We start from the raw sequence: 18625 nt of genomic DNA on the forward strand, positions 1-18625 counted from the left end.
CAAACAATCTCAAGGTTGACATCTTCGACTATACCTTCCCTTTCTTCTCCCCTCACATCTTTTTCAAAAGGGTGGCACCAACCACTTGAAACTTAATCTTTACAATCAAGTTACTTTAAAAATCGAACGTGTTTGTGTTCTGTTGAGTTTTCAATCTTATTGAGTGTTACTGAGCATTTCCCATTAAATATATTGTTGGTCAGTAGAAGTACTTTTTCAATTAACCCTTTCATGCGCTGGGTTGTTTTATAACAACAAATTAAACTAAGCTTCCCCAATTCAAATTCTAACCGATTGAAAACAATATTATTTTAAAAATGAGAGTTGAAAAAGGCTGTAGAAAAAGTCTACTTTAACATTTTATAGTACTGCTGTCATTTTGTAGATGATTTTTTATGGGTTATGTTAGTTATGGAAAAATAGACGGTGCATGAAAGGGTTAATCAACAAACTAGTAATCAATATTAAGACCTGATCACAATCAAAATAAAAAACTTAATCTCTTTTTCGAATTCGAATTTTACTACGCCCCTTTATTTTTTTTTTTCCTGTTCTTTGTTCAGGTTTGTTTTAAAAGAAAAATTAGTGTGGAACTTCGAAAAGCTTTTAAGTATAAATAAATGTTTTATAGAATACACAAACGAACAAAAAAATATGCTGTGATTGTATTTATTTTAGCTGTCAAAATCGCATCAGCATCAGTTTTTTTTTTTTTTTTTATCTCACCTACAATTTTCTCACAATTTGACCTCGATTGTATTTTAAAATAGGACAAATAGGCTATATAAAAAAATTAAGAAAAGCTCAGCTGGTACCGTACTCTTGTTTATTTACAGATTTTATTTAATCTCTTTCAATCACGGTCAGCCATACTTAGAGCACATATGCAAAAAGCTGAAAAGTGTTATGTTGGCTGAAAGAAAACAAGCAGTTTTGATGTGAAGAAGAAGAATTACGCAACAAAACTAAGTAGTATTTAAGGTGCCACTGTCAGCACTGCCAACTTACATCAATTTAGATTTATTGTGTGTTTTATGGTAAAATGCCGAAGTATAATATTTAAAAAAAGAAATTCTCATTTTCCGTATAAAGCGGAAAAATGGCGAGTGGACTTTTTCTATTTTTATTTTCGGACTCAGTAAGCCCAAAAACGCATAAATCAGACAAAACGTTAAAAAAAAAATTTTTTTATCTCTGGCATGTGCTATTTAGGACATTTTGAAATTCGATTCAACTTTCTCCTTTTTTTTTTTTTTTTTTTTTTTTTTTTTTTTTTTTTTTATAAAAAATAAGGTCTTTTTATTCTAATTTGGATTATAATAAAATTTTATATTAAGTTGTTCATCGATCTCGATTCGTACGGTAGTCCGCATAAGCATGGAATATCGCTTACAAATTTGTGAACTGTCGGGGGGTATGTTTATATATTAAAAAAAATCGGTACAGAACGTGGTAAATTTGAAGTGGAAGGTCATTTATTCATTCTGAATAATCTGTGTATTTGTTGTACTAACAATTGTTTACTGTCAACAAAGAGTATAAAATCTTGTGGGTCACCAAAAAATTTCTGTACATTAGCGAAAAAATAAAATAGAAGTTAAAGAAAATTTTGAATATTCAACAGCATATATTCTACAAGTGAAGAAAGCAACACGATAACACTGTTAAAGCTAGTTTTATTTCTGTAGATGCTGAAACTGTAGATGCAATCATTAAAAACATTGACCTGAGCTGGATTTCACCATGTGGAATATGTGGTTATTGAACGCCTGCAATTATTGGTCATCAAAAGCGATTTTTAGGATTAATACATAAAATTTCAACGCATTTTGCAGATATATGCAGAATAAATGATATTTATTCACTACATAATTCACTAACAAAATCTGTGTGGAAAGTCTTAATAAACATTTAACATAAATTTTATTAAGTCGCGTGCACTTATCTTGAAATAATCTCATTTGAGGAAGGATGCAGCGGTCTTTAAGAAAATTAAAGGAAAGACAATCGCGTAAGTAAAACAATGACCAGTGAATATGCGATTTAGCATTTCTTGTTGTTAAAATGGGGCACCTCAACGAATGCAGTTGTGAAGTTAGATTTACAAAGACAGTTAGAAGTCCAGTTGTATGGACGTATAAAAACTTGCAAATAAACTAATATTATTTAAAAGTCAGTTAAGAGATTAAAAATTATAATTTTTCTACTTTGGCACTTTGGCATCCTAAAAAAAAAATAAAATGACGACACAATGAAAGCCAAACAAAGTTTGCCGAATTCCAAACCTCGCGTTTGCTATATTTCCTGCTCGATAAACACTGATGTAGATAGCGCACCAAAAAATTTCTTGATTGAACTCATTGAAATTCAAACAGTCTTAAAACTAAAATCAAGATTTACCAGCGTCGTTGGGGAAATTGTATACTTATCAGAAAAAAAAACATACTGTTTTGTGGAAAGTTGAAAAAAAAACAACAAACCAATAGACTGTTTGGCAGTACTAGTTTGTGTAAACAGTTTTTGTGGAGGATTTAAGCCAGAATAACTAACAACAATCTTTAAAATTTTATAAATTATATCAACCATCTAACACACTGCATTGGGTAACTAAGAACTAAATGGTACATAAATTATACATAAATATTACTTTTTATCGTAAATTGCACTTAAACAGTATATTGAATATTTTGAACTTTAGTATTTAAATTTCTTTGATTGTCTAATTTTTTTTTTTAATCACTTCATTTTTTTCAATTGTTCATAACTTTATTTCATAATCTAGTTTTTCTTTCAGAAATAATTCTGTTTAATTTTTTTTTCTTCATATTTCTGTAAAACCTTATAAAATGTACATCGGCCACCACTAAGAGCTCTAAACGCCGCCATCTTGAGAGACCAATTTGGCTTCAACTTTTTTTGAAAAAACAATAAAACACGCTATCCAGTTATATTTTGAGATCAGTGAGGAAACAAAGAAGACATTTTTACGGTTTGATGCTTGCCAAAGACTTTCTCAGATTTTCTTGTCAGAATACGCAAATGAATGTATCGCAAAAATGATGAAAACAAATATAATTATGCCAACAAAATTTTATAGAAGAACATAATTGGTTTTAAATTTATTCCATGAGGAAGGCGTCAGGGAAAATTTTAAAGGCTTTAAAAGAAAGGAGTTATATTACACCTTAATATCGTTTTAATATATTGGAATTTTTTTTTATTTTGTATTTTCCCTAAGCAATCTTCACGCAGCTTCTATTCCATACATACGTAAATATATTTCATATTTATGAACTTTTCAATATTACTTATTGTGCAATAACTATTATTTTAATTACCAAAATTTTAATGTTTACATTAGTAGTAAAATGGGGTTTGGGCTCTATACAGTAAAGAAATGAAATTTCGGTAAGGTTATTTTAAGATCTCTTCTAAAAAAAGAGCTACCTCTCAGATTTTTAAAAATTGTTTTGTATCTATCAATCCACAAGTAATCTCTATTAAAGTGTATGAGGTATTTTCAACGTAACCCAAGCCCCTTGTTTTCATAAAGGGAAACTTTTAACTTAAGCAACTGTGTGCAAGTTTATGTTGTTGGTATGTAAAAAGATGTTCACTCTGAATTTTTAAGTATCTGTGTTAAGCATTTGATTGCATTTTTCAATGCACTTGTTTGGTATTAAACATTTTTATGGCTTAGAAATTTTCTATTAACAACTTAATTTCAAGTTTAGGGTAATTAAAGAAAATTTAAAAACCCGTTGAGTGATGAAATTTTAAAAACTTTGGAAATCAAGTTAGTTTTTTTTTTTTAAGAAACTAAAAAAGTATTTGATTGGTCGACATTTTAAAATGACGTAATGTTTTCTTTTGAGAGTTTATGAAAGCGGGATGCCAATGAAAACAACTGACCAGAGAGTTTTACTTGTTTTAAAAATAAATATGCAATAAAAAGTTTTACATATTTATTTTTAAAATGTTTTGAAGTTTAAGGATACCTTAGAGTCATACAACTTTACGTTTGTTAACAAATTTTTTTTTTTTTCAAGTCTTTTTCTTAGTTAAAGTTGTCTAGATAAAATTGATTTCTTTAAAGTTTTTTTAAAAATAAAGATAAATATTTAAAAATAAAAATCCAAATTTTAGTTTTATGAATTGAATTTTCACATTTCTATTACAAGTAAAGCAAAATTGATGGAGAATAGCGAACAATTTGTAAACTCCCTTATTAAAGTTGAGTAGCTGTTCGTCCTGAAAACGTAATTGTTACCTTTTGAATGTCTCTTATTAGTAACTTCATTTGCATTAAAAAACTATTTATATTATTAACAATATATATTTAATCAACAAGAAAAAGAAATCAAATAGAAAAATAGTTATAAAAACTTTCATCGTATGGTAATGTATGCGTAATTAAAAAAAGAATCGATTCTTTCATAACTTAAATTTAATATAACTTTTCCTGTTGCTCGTACTCAAGTTGAAGATCTCTAAGATGTTCTTGCAATGTTCTAACTTCGTCAACTTTTCCTGCATCTTTGGCTTGCTGAATAAAGCCCCTGATATTTTCAATCTGCTGAAGAATAGGATTTGACACTTTTTCAATTGTCACTGGTGTAGGAACCCATCCAAAACCAACATTATTCTCCTGAACTTGCTGAGGATCAGCTCTATTGTCTGATGTTGATGCAAGCTTGTTTTGACTCTTGTTTTGCGAAAGTCTTATTTGTTTAGCATTTAAATTAGTAAGATTCTTTTCAGCACGTATTCGCATGCGCTCTTGCTCCTTTCGTTTGAGATTATCGGCATACTTTTCTTTTGAAGGTAAGCCGGGTAGCGTAAACATATTTTCTGATAAATAATTTGAAGCGTAAGTGCGAATTGATCGCTGCAATCTAAGGGCCCCAGCATGAGGTTGCTTTTCTTTGTCTACTCCAAGAAACTGAATCCGCTTACTTAAAAAGAATTAAAAGAATAATCTTAAACACGACATTGTTAAATTTAAACACACTTGCTAAATTTACTTAAATTAAAGAGTAAGTAAACACAAGTGACTAAAAAATCTCAGCAAAAATCTCAGCATATCAAAATCTTAAAATCTTTGACTGTTTACTTCGATACTACTTAGTTGCTTATACTAAAATTTTATTCAAATAAATAAAATAAAAAGCAGTCAATATAAACCAATTAGGAATACCTTATATTTTCCACCGATTCGTAATACTTTAAAAGCTTTAATCTCGTTTCCGTAACCGCCTCAAGTCCAAGCTCTGTTTCTCCGGAACTAAAATCAAAATACAGCACTGCAATTGAATTTTGTAAATAAAAAAAATAAAGGATAAAAATGAGTATCATACTTTAACGAGTCAGCCATTTTTAAGAATTTTGGAAGAATCATGTCTGCCTCATACATCGATGACTTCATTTTCTTAAAATAGGAAAACATTGAGAAATTTTTTTATCAAAAGTGTCACTTCAAACTAAAAGTTTATATTTTAAAATATATTTTTAAACTTAAAAGATCTTTATTATTGAGGTAGAAAAAAATAATTCATTTATAGATAACAAATCAAAATTATCTCACTTAAAGATAAAAAAAAACCTTTTTAGCCAAATAGATTATGGCCAAGGAATATTTTTTAAAAAGAGATCTCTGATGCCTTTGTAATAAATGATTTTGTTCTCGATGTAAAATAAAACACAACATGTATAATAACCAAAACACCAGATATTTATTGAGTGAATAATAAATAAAACTATATATATACAGTAAAAAGACTAGGGCTGCTAAAAAATACCTGGAACTTGATTTTCATGAAAACTGATATTTACTCTTTATAACTTTTACTCTTTATAACTTAACACATTAATTTTTATTTTGGACATAAAGCTAACGGCTTAATTGCAGAGAAAAGTTTAAATTATGATTGTTGGTTTTATAAAGATGTGTATGATCATACTTATCGTTACAATACAGGACTCCAAGTAATTGTGCAAAATAATACAAAAATCACCTCATATAACTGCTGTAGAGCAGTGTTTGCAATTGTTATTTCACGAAGTTGCATTTGTCTGCAAAAAAATGAAATGAAAAAAATATACTATAAAGACAAAATGTAAAAAAGTTATGTGAAAAAATTTATATGAAAATTGCACACTTTAACAAATTCTAGATAATTCGATACACTAATGTCTATTTTTTAAATTAAGTTTAACCAAATGATTATTAAACTTTTGTTATTAAAAAAAACACACACACACACAAAGACTTGCTGAGAAACTATTTTGAATTAGTTTCACACAAAATATGGGTTAAATACTTAGTAGAAAATTTATAAGATTTCCAAATACTTTTATTTTTTTGAACTTGTAGTTAACAATATAAAACATAAATAGTTTCTCCAGTACTTTGATTTTTTGTTCTGTTAAAAAATGAAAAAAAGTCATAAAAAAATATATAATAAAAGTTGTATTAAACCATTTTATAAACTGAATAATTGTTGATAAACAGACCACTTGTGCAAAACACAATCAACATAAGATTACCAAAGACAAAGATGAACTATTAAGAATTAAAGTTCATCTTTGTCTTCAGAAAAAATACCACACTAACCTATTGAGAATACCTTCACAAGAATCACAAACTCTTAAGCCATTATCCTCCTCAGGTTGATTTGACTTCATAAAAACAGATTTGTCTAACTTTAATAAAGAAACTAAAGAAATGTAAATATTTATTAAATAAATTATAAAAATACTACGTATAATATAAATACTCATATATTCTTCAATTTAAAAAGCTAGTAACCAAGCAACAATCAAAAGCTATAAAAATAAAAGCCAAAAACTTTAAATCTTTTAATATTTTTCTGGTATTGACTTTAAAATAAATGTTATTACCTGGCAGAAGCATATTTAAGTTACTGAGACAGTTATCGCATACAACCCGGCCACATAATCTGCAGTGATGTCGACGATATGTTAAACTAAACCTCTTTTTGCAGTGTGGGCAGAACTCTACTCCTTTATCATTTTCCCATGGGACAACCTGTCTTTCTAAATCTATAATAGGACAGTAGTATATGAAAACTAGTAATGTTAAGTTGATAATATTAAAAATTTTAAAAAAGTAACAAGCTTATCATTGAATTTTTATCTATAGTTATATTTAACTGTTAAGCATCTGACTTGTGTAAAAAAAGCTTAAAAAAAAAAACTATTACATTTATAAAAGTAATTTAAAAGATAAGAGCCATAAGTTAATAAAGAACTTTAAAAAAGGTCATGCTTCAGAGCAAAACCTGATTTCGCATTATCATTTCTTGAAAAATGGCACAAATACTTACACAAGAAAAAATTAACTGCAAAAACTAACTTTTTCTAGCTTTAAGAACATTTGGTAGAGTTAAAGATGATTCCGAAGAATAGATGCCACTCTTCATGAGCTAAAATTAAAACAGCACTTAACTTATTTCTAATTCAGATTAAGCAGCAAAATACAAAGTAAAATATGATTGAAATATATGGGACTTGCATGATTTTTTATAAACTCCATTCAAGGAATCACAACTTTTTGATTCTCCAAAAAAATTTATGGTAAAAAGTTTAGTTAAGAAAAATTAAAAAAAAACAGTTTGAAAATAATTGAAAATGAAAAGTGATTAAAATCAATCATCATCAGATAGTGAGTATCTTGATGCAAAAGTGCAGTAGCAATTGTGCTTGGCTATCATATTTTCAAAACTCCTGAGAACCTAATATATCAGTACCAGATGGTAGGCATGAAGCTTCACCTGTAGTTGGTAATTGTTACATGTGCTGAGATATGGAGCAAAAACAATAAAAAATGAGGAAGTGTTGCACCAAAAAAATCCTTTAATTAAATCACTATGGACTTTTTAAAAGAAAATACAATTTCCAAATCTAAGCATGGTAAACATTTGCTGAAGCCAGCAAATATTTACCATGCTTAAATTTGGAAATTGTATTACGACTAGTTTACTTGACATTGAAATGGAAATAACAAATATTTGAATAACATGATTTTAACAATGTGTGCTGCATTGTTATAATACCACATTAGCCTGTGGTATAAGGTTTTGTAGATTTTTGTTTTCATTACCAACTATTATCTTAAATTATTTTATAAATTTGATGAAGTATCAAAATATTTTTCAAATAACTTAAATACTTTTATGAGATAAAAACAATTATTGGATTTTTTTAAAATTCCATAAAAATAAATTTAAAAAAACTCATATACATACATTTCAAAAACAAATACATACACAAAGATTTAATATTTTTGAAAATATTTTTAAGTTACTACCTTTTCAAGTCTAATTAGAAGTTTATTTAATTCCACCACCTGTCTTTCAATTGTATTTTTTCTATCTTCACAAAACAACTTTAGGTGTGACTGATACTGACCTAGGATAATTTAAAAGAGTATAAACAACAAATAAAATGTTTAAAGCACATAAACATGCCATTAATGTTATAAATGAGTGTGCGTTTTGCTTTTCTGATGTACTTCAATCACATCTAATTTGTTTTTCTATTTCTGAGAAACCTTTTCAGAAAAAAAATTCTAAAAAACAAACCAATTTCTTGATTATCCCATAAGAATACATCAATGCCACCAGTTGCAGGTGTTCCATTAGATAGAACAACACTCTTTGATGATTCTTCTGATTGTTCTTTATTTTGGATTTCAGCCTGCCTCAAAATTTTTCGCTTTGCTTTTCCAAACACTGAACGAAGTTGAGCAATAGTATGTTTGTCATCTTGATGTGCCTCTTCAAAATGGGATGAAAGATTTGTAGGAGTTTTTAAATCTTGAAAACATATTGGACACAAAAACCCTTCTTTAACTTCATAATTCATTTATTTAGACTAAACATTACAACACAATGTTTAATATTAGAATTTAAAATTAGATAATTAAAATATATTTATATCCATAAAGTGAAATTTTATAAACTTAAATGCATAAATTTAAGAACTCAAAAAGGACATAAAAAGCTTAACCCTTAAAGTGCTAGCTAAAATTAACAGCTGCTTAGAAATATGCTACTGCAAAAAAAAAAAAAAAATTTTCAAAAAAAAATATTCAAAAAAAATTTTTTTCTGTAAATTCATTATAAAGAAGATATGTATGCTATCTGATTGAAGTATTTAGTGCCTAAACCTTAGTGCTAGGCTCAAAAACAGCCTATCACCAGAGGGTTGAACATGGATATTGTGCCCACCTATACAGTTTCTATTCTTTTCTAGAACTATTTCCACAAGGTTGGAACCTTCCAATAGATTGTTTTAATCTATGTAGATATGGGTTGGCTCTAGCATTTTGTATCAACCAACATTGTGAGAATGTTAACAATTCACTGATGTTTTACTAGTACAACAGGTACATGCTGAGAATAGTCCTGTCGAACAAGAAAAAGACCACATTTGTTGATCACTTGATAGCTTTTTACTTAGACAAAAAAATCAAGTGATCAACAAAGCATTGCCAAATCTTGGTCATCCTCATCTTCACTATCCATTGTAAAATATTAAAAAATTAATTTAAAAAAATGCCTATTGTGATGACTGTAGATGCTTAGAAAAATAATTATCAAATAAAATTGAATTTATCTTCACTGTTTAAGTAAATTATGTGAAAACACCAAAACTTTAAGAAAAATAAAATGAGAATTTTTATTAGTTAGAATTGAACAGAAAGTTGAGATTATTGACAAAATAGCAACCATGATTTCATAGATTCTGCAGGCCTGCAAAAATAAACTTTGAAAAATTACCTTTACTTAGCTCTTCTCTACATTATTTAGGCTGAATTCTAGTAGGGCTTCAGCTTTTTCCAATAACATCAGAAATTTTTAGAAATAACATGCTATAAAAAAACACACACAGACAAAAAGTAAAAACTGCTGCAACAAATTTCTTTGTGGATTTTTTTGGGTTGATGGATACCTTTTTTCCATTTTTTAGATATAATGGTGAAATCTTTTATCCTGTTCTTCACTTGCAACTTCTAAATTCCCAGCAGAGTAACCCAGGTGTAATTTTAAAAAATGAACTTTAAAACTTATGCTGCTCCCTATTTGTTTTAAACATGATTTCAACATTATATTTGAATTTTTTCTTGTTTCAGTGCATCCCTGAAATACTCTTCAAGCTAATTATTTTTACTTTATTTTTTAAGCTAACTATTTTTACTATAACTATTTTAAGTTTTTTTCATAATTTTTCTTACATATGACCCAAAAAGCACTCCATCTTATAGCTTGCCCTCTGATTTACCATAAAACTGACTCAAAGCACTTGCTATCTTTTGATAGTGCTTTTATATACTACTTCATCATTCCTAATTTAATATAAAGGAGTTAGGTGTGAATGTGTGTGCATGTTGGTGTGAAAGCAAAACATTTTTTGATCTATTAAACTTTCTTTTTCTACATTTTAAAAAACAACTTTTAGAGGTTTTGAGTGAATGTGAATGTAATATATCTGGTTTGCTAACCTTAGAGCATAGTTAAGATTTTTAAACTGCCACAAACAACTCAACCATGGCCTTTATGTTTAAATTTATCTAGATTCAGCTCAACATTTTTTCCAACATACTTTTTTAGCTCAACTCAGCTCAACATACTTTTTCAAATAAACAAAATGTTTCAACGGCAAAGAAGCTTTTTTATTTCCATTACAGAGAAAGATGAGTTTAAAACTTCTCATTGATAAATCCATGAGTTTTCCAGCCATTTCTATTGTAGTCAATGTTATATTGTTATTCATGATCATTATTTAATTTACTTGGAGAAGTGGCCACATGTGCTCTTGGCCAATATAGTACTGGTTATATTGCAAACTCAACTTGGAAACAAAATTTGTTTTTATTTTCTAAAAGAAACGTATCTAACTGATTCAACTAATCTCCTATATCAACTTTTTCCATATATTTTTTTAATTTTAATTTTTTATTTTAAAAATCTAGCACAAAGAATCAAAGTTTTCAAATTTAAGTGGGATAATTCTTAGTATTGATAAGGCAAAATACTTGATCAAACTAACCTCTTCTTCTAAATTTCATTTTTTAACATAACCAGTGATATATCATAACTGCTATCACTTACACAATTACTATTCTTTATTTTTTTTTATGATTATTAGGACTTGTGCTTTGTATTAGTGATGCACCGGATATGGCTATTTTATCAATTTATCCGTCCGGATGTCTGATCCCTATAATGATATCGAATGGATAAGCAGAGTTTTTTTTCAAGCGAGTAATTTTCTTACAGCGTCAGAGTGAAGAGTTCCGCTTTAAAACGAAGTTTAAGAGCGTTTTTTTTTAAAACGTTTTGAATGTGGAATACGTGTGTAGTTAGTGATAATATATTCGATTATTCTATTATCAGTGTTTAATATAACATAAAAATAGCTGTTTTGTTACACTCGCAGATTTTTTTGTAAAATTAGAGTGGTTTCCACACCTGTGAGTTTTTTTGTAAAATCAGAGTGGTTTCCACACCTATGAGTTTAACGAAAGTTATCATAGTTTGTTTGGTTACTAAAAAAGTACAAAAGCATTAGAAATGATTTTTGCAACCACAAATATAATATTTTAAGGGTTTGTTTAAAATTTTGTTCTCACCCTGAAACTTAAATCGTTTTACAATTTCTGTTGCTATTTTTAAATTAAAACAAGCTGTTTTTGGTTCTGTTTCCGCTGAAATATTATAATCAACATTTCCACATCGGCTATCATTTATACATGTTCCACATTACAGTTTGGTGGTTAATTTTCATTATTCTGTTGTACGTCATCAGATAAAATTATGGTTTTACTTATCTTAGATGTGGCTCTTTTTCAAAAATGAAATAGCTGTAAGTACTCAAGATCACCTTTTCAACCTAAGCGACCGTCAGCTTTGTGAGAAGAAGCTGATAAAGTTACATTTTGAAAGGTTCTGCTCTAAATAAATAGTTGCAGCGTCAATTGCAATTGGCACTGTTAATTTTTGAACAATTTCCGTGTAGTCAACGCTATTAGTATCGAACGGGAAAATTGCGGCCTTAAAACTATTTTTTGATTTTAATTGCCATAGATGAATTGATTATGAATGATTTTAAAGTTACTCGTACATTTTCCTTGTTTATTTTCAGTCTTTGATGGTCGATGCGCCATTGTCGGCAAAAGGATTTCCATTTTGCTTTGATCGGCTCAAAAATAGCTACAACGAGTGGGTGCAAGATATGTGTTGCAATTGGGAACAAATCAACAAGAATTATTCTATTTTTAGAGAAAAACTTGCTAAATTCGATAGAAAAACCTTCCAAATGTCCTGCTTGCTGCGTACACAATCATACCTTTTTTAACAGCATCAATAGCATCACGAAATTAACAATCTGTATATTGAAGCATTTGTTTTCAGCTAACAGTTTTCGTCTTATTTTTTTGTCGTGCCAATGTAGATACAATATTAATTTTTATTTTTACATTAAAAAGGCATAAATGGATCATTAATTGGACATACAATAAGTATGGGAATCACATATCGTGAGGTTAGAATTATTTTGTTCTATCTCCAATTTTAAACGTTGAGAGAATGTTTTTGATTTTATTTTTAAAAGTAAAAATTACTTAAAATTTTAGCTTTATTTTTTGAAGAAATAATAACTTATGCTTTATATAATCTATGCTTAAATAAATTATTTAGAAGAAGATTTAAAAAGTAAAGCGCATTTTAAAAGTAATTATTACTTACTAAAATTAATAACTTTTTTGCGAGCGTGCAGCTTTCTACAATGATTCATATTTAAGATCCCTTTCTTCTTCGTTTTTTTTTTGACATTCCGTCGCTTGCTGTCATTATGTAAATGTTTAAAATCTTTCTTTTGGCCGTCCACGCTTCTTAGACGTAGATGCCTCCGCTGATGTCGATATTTGTTCTTTGTCGAGTTCTCCATCAACCCAAGTTCAGTGATGGCTATATAACCTTTCTATATAATCTTTTTTGTAGTTACAATCCCTCATATACGCAGAGTAACGTCTATAAAACATCGCAATTTCATTTAACAGTCTTTTTTACTTTCACTAATTCTTTCTTTCGATGAAATTAATTTCATTGCTGATTCAATATTTTTTACAACAACCTTTTCAAGTTGAAGAGACCAATAACGTCCTTTCTTTAAAAAATCATTGTAAAACTTTCAAATTCACCAATAATTATAATTGGAAATTGTAAACTTCTCCCGTTTTTATGAAAGACAGGTTAAAAATTCATGTTTTGATCAGGTACCTGCGCAGGTATTTTTAACATCATCGTTGGTACAAGGCGCATTGTAAGACTTGTTATAGCGATAATTTACATAAAAATAGGTAGTAAATTTTCAGGTACTTTGGAATTCTTAATAACTTGAAAGATGGCTTGATATACAGGATAGTAACAATGACATAAGTACTATTGTGTAAAGTTCAATATAGCGGAAAAAAGTGGACGAAGACTGATGAAATCGTTTGAGATTTTGATTAGAATCAAATTAGAGATAATATCTTCAAAAAATGGGCGATACAATATTCGATTTTTTTTTTCAAAGCTTCATTAAATTTGAAGTTAATTAACTTTGGATTAAATTTTTGCAGAAATCGTCAAAGTTTAGGTAGGATTTTTTAAAAAATCAAAAGTTAAACTTAATAACTTTGGGGTTACTTCTAATATTATGCGCGTATTGTTGTTGTTAAGGAGAAAAAAATAACAATTTTGCAGATTTGAAGTAAAAAACAAAGTAAAAGTTCTAATCAGATCTTCTAAATACAAAAAAAAAAAAATAATAATAATAATAAAAAAAGAAATTAAATTAATAAGAATCACAAAGCTTTCCAAATAAAATTGCTAATTACCATTTATTACATTAAAATTCTACATAGTGAAAATGTCTGAAAGAACATAAATAATATAAATGCCCTATGAATAATGGCTGCAATTACCTGTGCATTGACATCAAAAAGTTTTTTTAATACATTTCTAGGAGCCGAAATGAAACTTTATAAGTTTGTCGAAATCTTATCGACAAAAAATTTGTCCTCATTCTTAATTCATAAAACAATTGGTCCATTTGAATATGTTAAAATTATGTAAATAAACTATTTTTCAGATAAAAATACTCACTTGCAGCTTTTTTTTCTTTACTTTACTTTTTCTTATTATTATAATTAAGTTAGCTATTGATAACTTGTTATCCTTTGAAGCTGTTGACTTCGATCAGGTGTCTTTTATTTTTTTCGATAACTGGTCGAACATGCTTATTCAGTATGATTTATTTTTAGCCAAGAAAAGTACAATTTTCAAACACTTATAGTGACTAAGATTTAGATTAGGTAAATCTTTGGCCAATTCATAATCTCACTTGGAAAGCTGATTCCCCTCTCCGTTTTCCTTTTAAACTTAGCAACATCTGCGTTTCGATTCAAAGTATGTTTTCGATATTTTACTTTTTGCATTCTTTCTTTGGATTGAATAAAAATGTATCAAATTGTTTTTTGAAAGAATTTGCATCTTAAGACGAACAAAAACTTTACCATTTTCATGTTCATGAAACTTTATAAATCTTTTGGATCCATGTCAAATATTTCAGTTTTTCTTTCTTCATCTTTTGAAAACAGCCAAACAATCTTTATAGAAAAAAAAATTTAAGAACTTCTTTTAAAGGGATTTCTTACAGTATCATCTTACAGTATCATCTTACAGTATCATCTTACAGTATCATCTGGTCGACAAAGGTTTGGAAGGTCAGTTTGACAAAACGTTTTTTTGATGTTAACTTAAGATTTAATCTCATCATTTAAAATCTGAATGGAGTGATATTTATAAAACCACAGAGTTCATTTGCCTTTTTTTTTTTTTATTTTGAGAAACAACTTATAAGTGCATCTCTCAGTTCCTACAATTAATGAAGTCTCAAGTATACACTTTTGAAGTCTATCAATTGAGGTCACCATGAAAACATTATTTTGGATTCCATTTTCACACAATAAAAAAATTGGAAATTTTTATTATTGATGTGTATACATTTAATAAGGGAAAATTCTGTGTAACTCGTAATTAGTTCACCTTTGGCAGTACTAATGTTATTCTCATTATTTTTACTAATAAAAAGATCAGTAATGTTATAGCATTTTTCAGCTTCTTTTTCTGATATTCTGTAGTTTTTTTTTCCCTTTCCTTTTTGCGAATCCTCGTTTTTTTTGTTTGGGCACTCTTGACCATTCCATTTTAAATAAATTCAAAAATGATAAAACTTTATATTTATTCCCCTGTTTAAGATTTTTATATATTTCGTATATTATTGATAAATTAAAGTAATCAATCGGGTGCAAAATTATAATTTTATATTAATTATATTATTTAATATTTTACCTAACGGTTCTCTAAAACCCTATGTGCTTACGGGTGCAATTATCCAAAATAAATTTATAACATCCGTAACGAATTGAAGTATCGTTCCGTTTGATCTAACTGAATAATATTGCAATTTCATTGGTTGTGTAATGTTAATGCACTGATTAAAGTCTCTAAACTGATCGAGACATAATGTTATGGTATCAAGAAACTTGACGTGGAACGGATGAAGCGTAGACCACGATAACCAAAAGAGTAGATATAATTATCGTCAATTAAAACATTTGAAAGTTTTTAAAAAAATTATATACAAATTTTCAGAAAAAAATGGGTCTTACAGTATCAGCATTGTTTAATAGACTTTTCGGTAAACAAAATATGAGAATATTAATGGGTAAGTATTTGCAGAATTTTATTTCGCCATTCCAATATTCTGATCCACATTTCATTGCCATTTTTCTAATCCGTTATTTTATATCAACTTTGGACGTTTTTTATCTATATTTATGTGTTTTCTGAAAATGGACTAAATATGCTGTAATTTTTAACCCTATTTTTTCTGATTATTGGTAAAATAGTTTTTTTTTGGAGTGTACCAGTAATGTGCTTGCTACGCATAAAAGTATACTTAAAGTAGATCGTATTGAACTTGTACAGTTCTTTATCGCGATACCTAAAGTATGACTTAGTTGTAATATCTAACCATATTTCCGTCATGCCACATATTTCATCTCAAAAGAAAGCAAGCAATTAGTTTTACTAAGATATAAATGGCTCTTTATAACACTAGCTAAAAATTGCCTTGATTTGATTATGTAAACAAATAATCACTTGACATACATACATATAAACATACACGCTTACATATACACATTAGAGAAACCAAAAATATAAATATACTGGATTTAAACCTGTCTTGCTAGTCATTTTTTTAATGTGAATGTTTTAATACGGCAACTGTGCAGTTGCAACAATAAATTTGCATAAATACCATAATATTAATAAATATATATAATTATATAAAATAGGTGCTAAATAAAAACGAAAAAAACTATGAGATACTTTGAACTTGTGAAAAATGTTTGTAAAAACAAATTGAATTCTCTAAAGATGCGACAAATAGTTTAAGGAATAAAAAAATTATTATTTGCAGAAAATCTGCTTTAAAAAAAGAAAAAGAATAGTTTGCTATTTGCTTATTTGTTGAAAAGATCCTTTTCAATTGTTTTTTTCAGAACTTGGTTTGTTTGCCATGTAGCATGTTATAAAATTTTTATTACTAAAGTATATTATACTGTACTAATTTTATTACTGTTCTGTATCGTTCTATATTTATTGTGTCTTTGATGATGAATATATAAAAGACTAACCAAAATCATCTTTTTAATGTATCTATTCATACAATTACATACATTTAGTGTATATATTCAAATAATGAACTGCAAGTGTTGTAAAATAACCAAAGTATAATACTGAATTAGTGGTTGTGAATTATCTTTGCATTTAATGTACTGAATATAGTTTTTTAAAGCAATATGTTTTAGTTGGTTTGGATGCTGCTGGAAAAACAACAATTCTTTATAAATTGAAGTTAGGAGAAGTTGTTACAACAATACCTACCATAGGTTTGTAATTTTTAATTACAATAGTGTTGTTTTCGTTCTGTAAGAGTTTGATTTTATCTCTCAACTGTTATTTATTTGTGTTTCATAATGGTGTGTTAATATAGCAGCTGAACATTCTAGATTTTTAAGAATTAGAACTTTGTTTTTAGGTTTTAATGTAGAAACTGTTGAGTATAAGAATATCAGTTTTACTGTTTGGGATGTGGGGGGTCAAGACAAAATTCGTCCTCTATGGCGCCATTATTTTACCAATACTCAAGGTCTTATTTTTGTGGTTGACAGTAATGATAGAGAAAGAATGTCTGAAGCTGCAGCAGAACTGAATAAAATGGTGATTATCATTACTTGTTGCTGTGAATAAGAATTTAAAATTTGAAATTTGAGTTTTTCATTTTAAAAGCAAATTTAAAAAAGTTCTAAAAAGTAAAGAACATTTTATCCAATGAATAAAATTTGCAGTTGTTTTGATTTTAGATAAATGAAGATGAACTAAAAGATGCAACGATTCTAATATTTGCTAACAAACAAGATCTACCGCAAGCTTTGTCAGTTTCTGAAATGACTGAAAAACTTGGTCTACATAATCTTCGAGGGCGCAAGGTATGTTTCTTTATTTCATATCAAAGTTTGTGTTATTTTGTTTCTTTGATTTTTGTATTTTCATACTTTTATATGGTTGTAATTATTTTTGGATTCTTTTGCTATAACCATGATTTGAACTTTATTTACAGTGGTACGTTCAATCTGCATGTGCTCCTCAAGGAACTGGATTATATGAAGGTCTTGATTGGTTATCTAACGAACTATCAAAATAGCAAACTCTAGAATTTTAAAACATCAATTTTGCACTATTATCTCTAACAACTTATTGCCTTCCTTGTGCACCGCGTAATGCTTGTGTGCATTTTAAGGGAGATACACGGTCGGCGTTTCTCCGGTGTTAAAATTTATAAAAAGAATTTCAATGTTGCTGTGTAAAGATTGAATTTTTTTATTAATTTTTGTCATTGTAATACCTAACTAGGCTTCTTTTTTTAATTTTAAAATATTTCTGGTTTTCTCTTCGTTACAGAGTACTTTTTTCAAAGTAATCGGAGTTGGTTACTAATTTTTATTAAAACTTACATTTTCTTGCTGCGAATATGTTATTTTTAATCTATAAATTGTTTGGTTATAGTGATTTTCGTTTTATGAATATGAGAGGTTCGGAAACCATTCAAATTTTTCAAGTAATTTTAATATTTAGGAAGACGGATTGAAAATCAACATTGTAAATTCTCATATGAGGAACTTTTGATCTGGTTTAACGAATAACTTAAAGTTCAGCTTCGGCATTTGTGATTATAATTAAACATCGTTTTTTTTTTGTTTTTGTTTTTTTGTTTTTTTTCTGTAAAGGTATTCCCACTTTAAGAAATTTGACAAATCTAAACCTGGTTCCATGTGGAATTAGTTTTTTAAACCTAATATAAAAGTAATCAGTGAAAGGCTGCGTTATAGGATTAACACGTCTAATATAACGGGTGAGTTGTGCAAGGGATTTGTTTCGTTTCCTCTCTACAGTTTCTATATGGTTTATTTTCTTTTCTAATATGC

The 18625-nt window shown here is 28.1% G+C and overlaps 2 protein-coding genes across 4 annotated transcripts; one reads left to right on the forward strand and one right to left on the reverse strand.

Annotated features, from left to right (window-relative positions):
• Nucleotides 1-4325: 4325 nt before the first annotated feature.
• LOC145192597 (rabenosyn-5-like) lies at nt 4326-11196 on the reverse strand. Of its 3 annotated transcripts, XM_090086006.1 has the most exons (10): nt 11074-11196; nt 8604-8895; nt 8330-8430; nt 7376-7445; nt 6901-7062; nt 6614-6716; nt 6015-6072; nt 5358-5428; nt 5198-5284; nt 4326-4955 (listed from the first exon to the last, which is right to left on the reverse strand). In XM_090086006.1, exons 2-10 carry the CDS (start codon nt 8884-8886, stop codon nt 4448-4450), a joined length of 1443 nt encoding a protein of 480 aa, XP_089942132.1. In that variant the 5' UTR covers nt 8887-8895; nt 11074-11196; the 3' UTR covers nt 4326-4447. The 3 variants fall into 3 exon arrangements, with proteins under 3 accessions (XP_089942132.1, XP_089942123.1, XP_089942140.1); XM_090085997.1 differs by lacking the exon at nt 11074-11196 and having other exon boundaries at nt 8604-8934; XM_090086014.1 differs by lacking the exon at nt 11074-11196 and having other exon boundaries at nt 6614-6702; nt 8604-8897.
• A 4403-nt stretch (nt 11197-15599) lies between these two features.
• Nucleotides 15600-18395, forward strand: LOC145192135 (ADP-ribosylation factor 4). The gene is made up of 5 exons (XM_080069311.2): nt 15600-15798; nt 16949-17029; nt 17179-17360; nt 17504-17629; nt 17761-18395. The coding sequence occupies exons 1-5, from the start codon at nt 15732-15734 to the stop codon at nt 17842-17844; spliced, it is 540 nt and encodes a 179-aa protein (XP_079925437.2). The 5' UTR covers nt 15600-15731; the 3' UTR covers nt 17845-18395.
• Nucleotides 18396-18625: the final 230 nt, after the last annotated feature.

This window comes from Hydra viridissima, unplaced genomic scaffold (genome assembly GCF_058129835.1).
Source record: "Hydra viridissima isolate aposymbiotic clone 2 unplaced genomic scaffold, HvirCarnegie_v1 scaffold_1, whole genome shotgun sequence".
NCBI classification, from domain to species: domain Eukaryota; kingdom Metazoa; phylum Cnidaria; class Hydrozoa; order Anthoathecata; family Hydridae; genus Hydra; species Hydra viridissima.

Bases quoted from the DNA above. Each gene is read 5' to 3' on its own strand.
- LOC145192597 (XM_090086006.1), bottom strand. From the start codon at position 8,886: ATGAATTATGAAGTTAAAGAAGGGTTTTTGTGTCCAATATGTTTTCAA. The intron at 8,431-8,603 runs GTTTGTTTTTTA...AAATTATCCTAG, and splicing joins ATGGGATAATCAAGAAATTG to GTCAGTATCAGTCACACCTA. The intron at 6,073-6,613 runs GTTAGTGTGGTA...ATTTTTTTGCAG, and splicing joins TGTGAAGGTATTCTCAATAG to ACAAATGCAACTTCGTGAAA.
- LOC145192135 (XM_080069311.2), top strand. From the start codon at position 15,732: ATGGGTCTTACAGTATCAGCATTGTTTAATAGACTTTTCGGTAAACAA. The intron at 15,799-16,948 runs GTAAGTATTTGC...AATATGTTTTAG, and splicing joins AAATATGAGAATATTAATGG to TTGGTTTGGATGCTGCTGGA. The intron at 17,630-17,760 runs GTATGTTTCTTT...CTTTATTTACAG, and splicing joins ATAATCTTCGAGGGCGCAAG to TGGTACGTTCAATCTGCATG.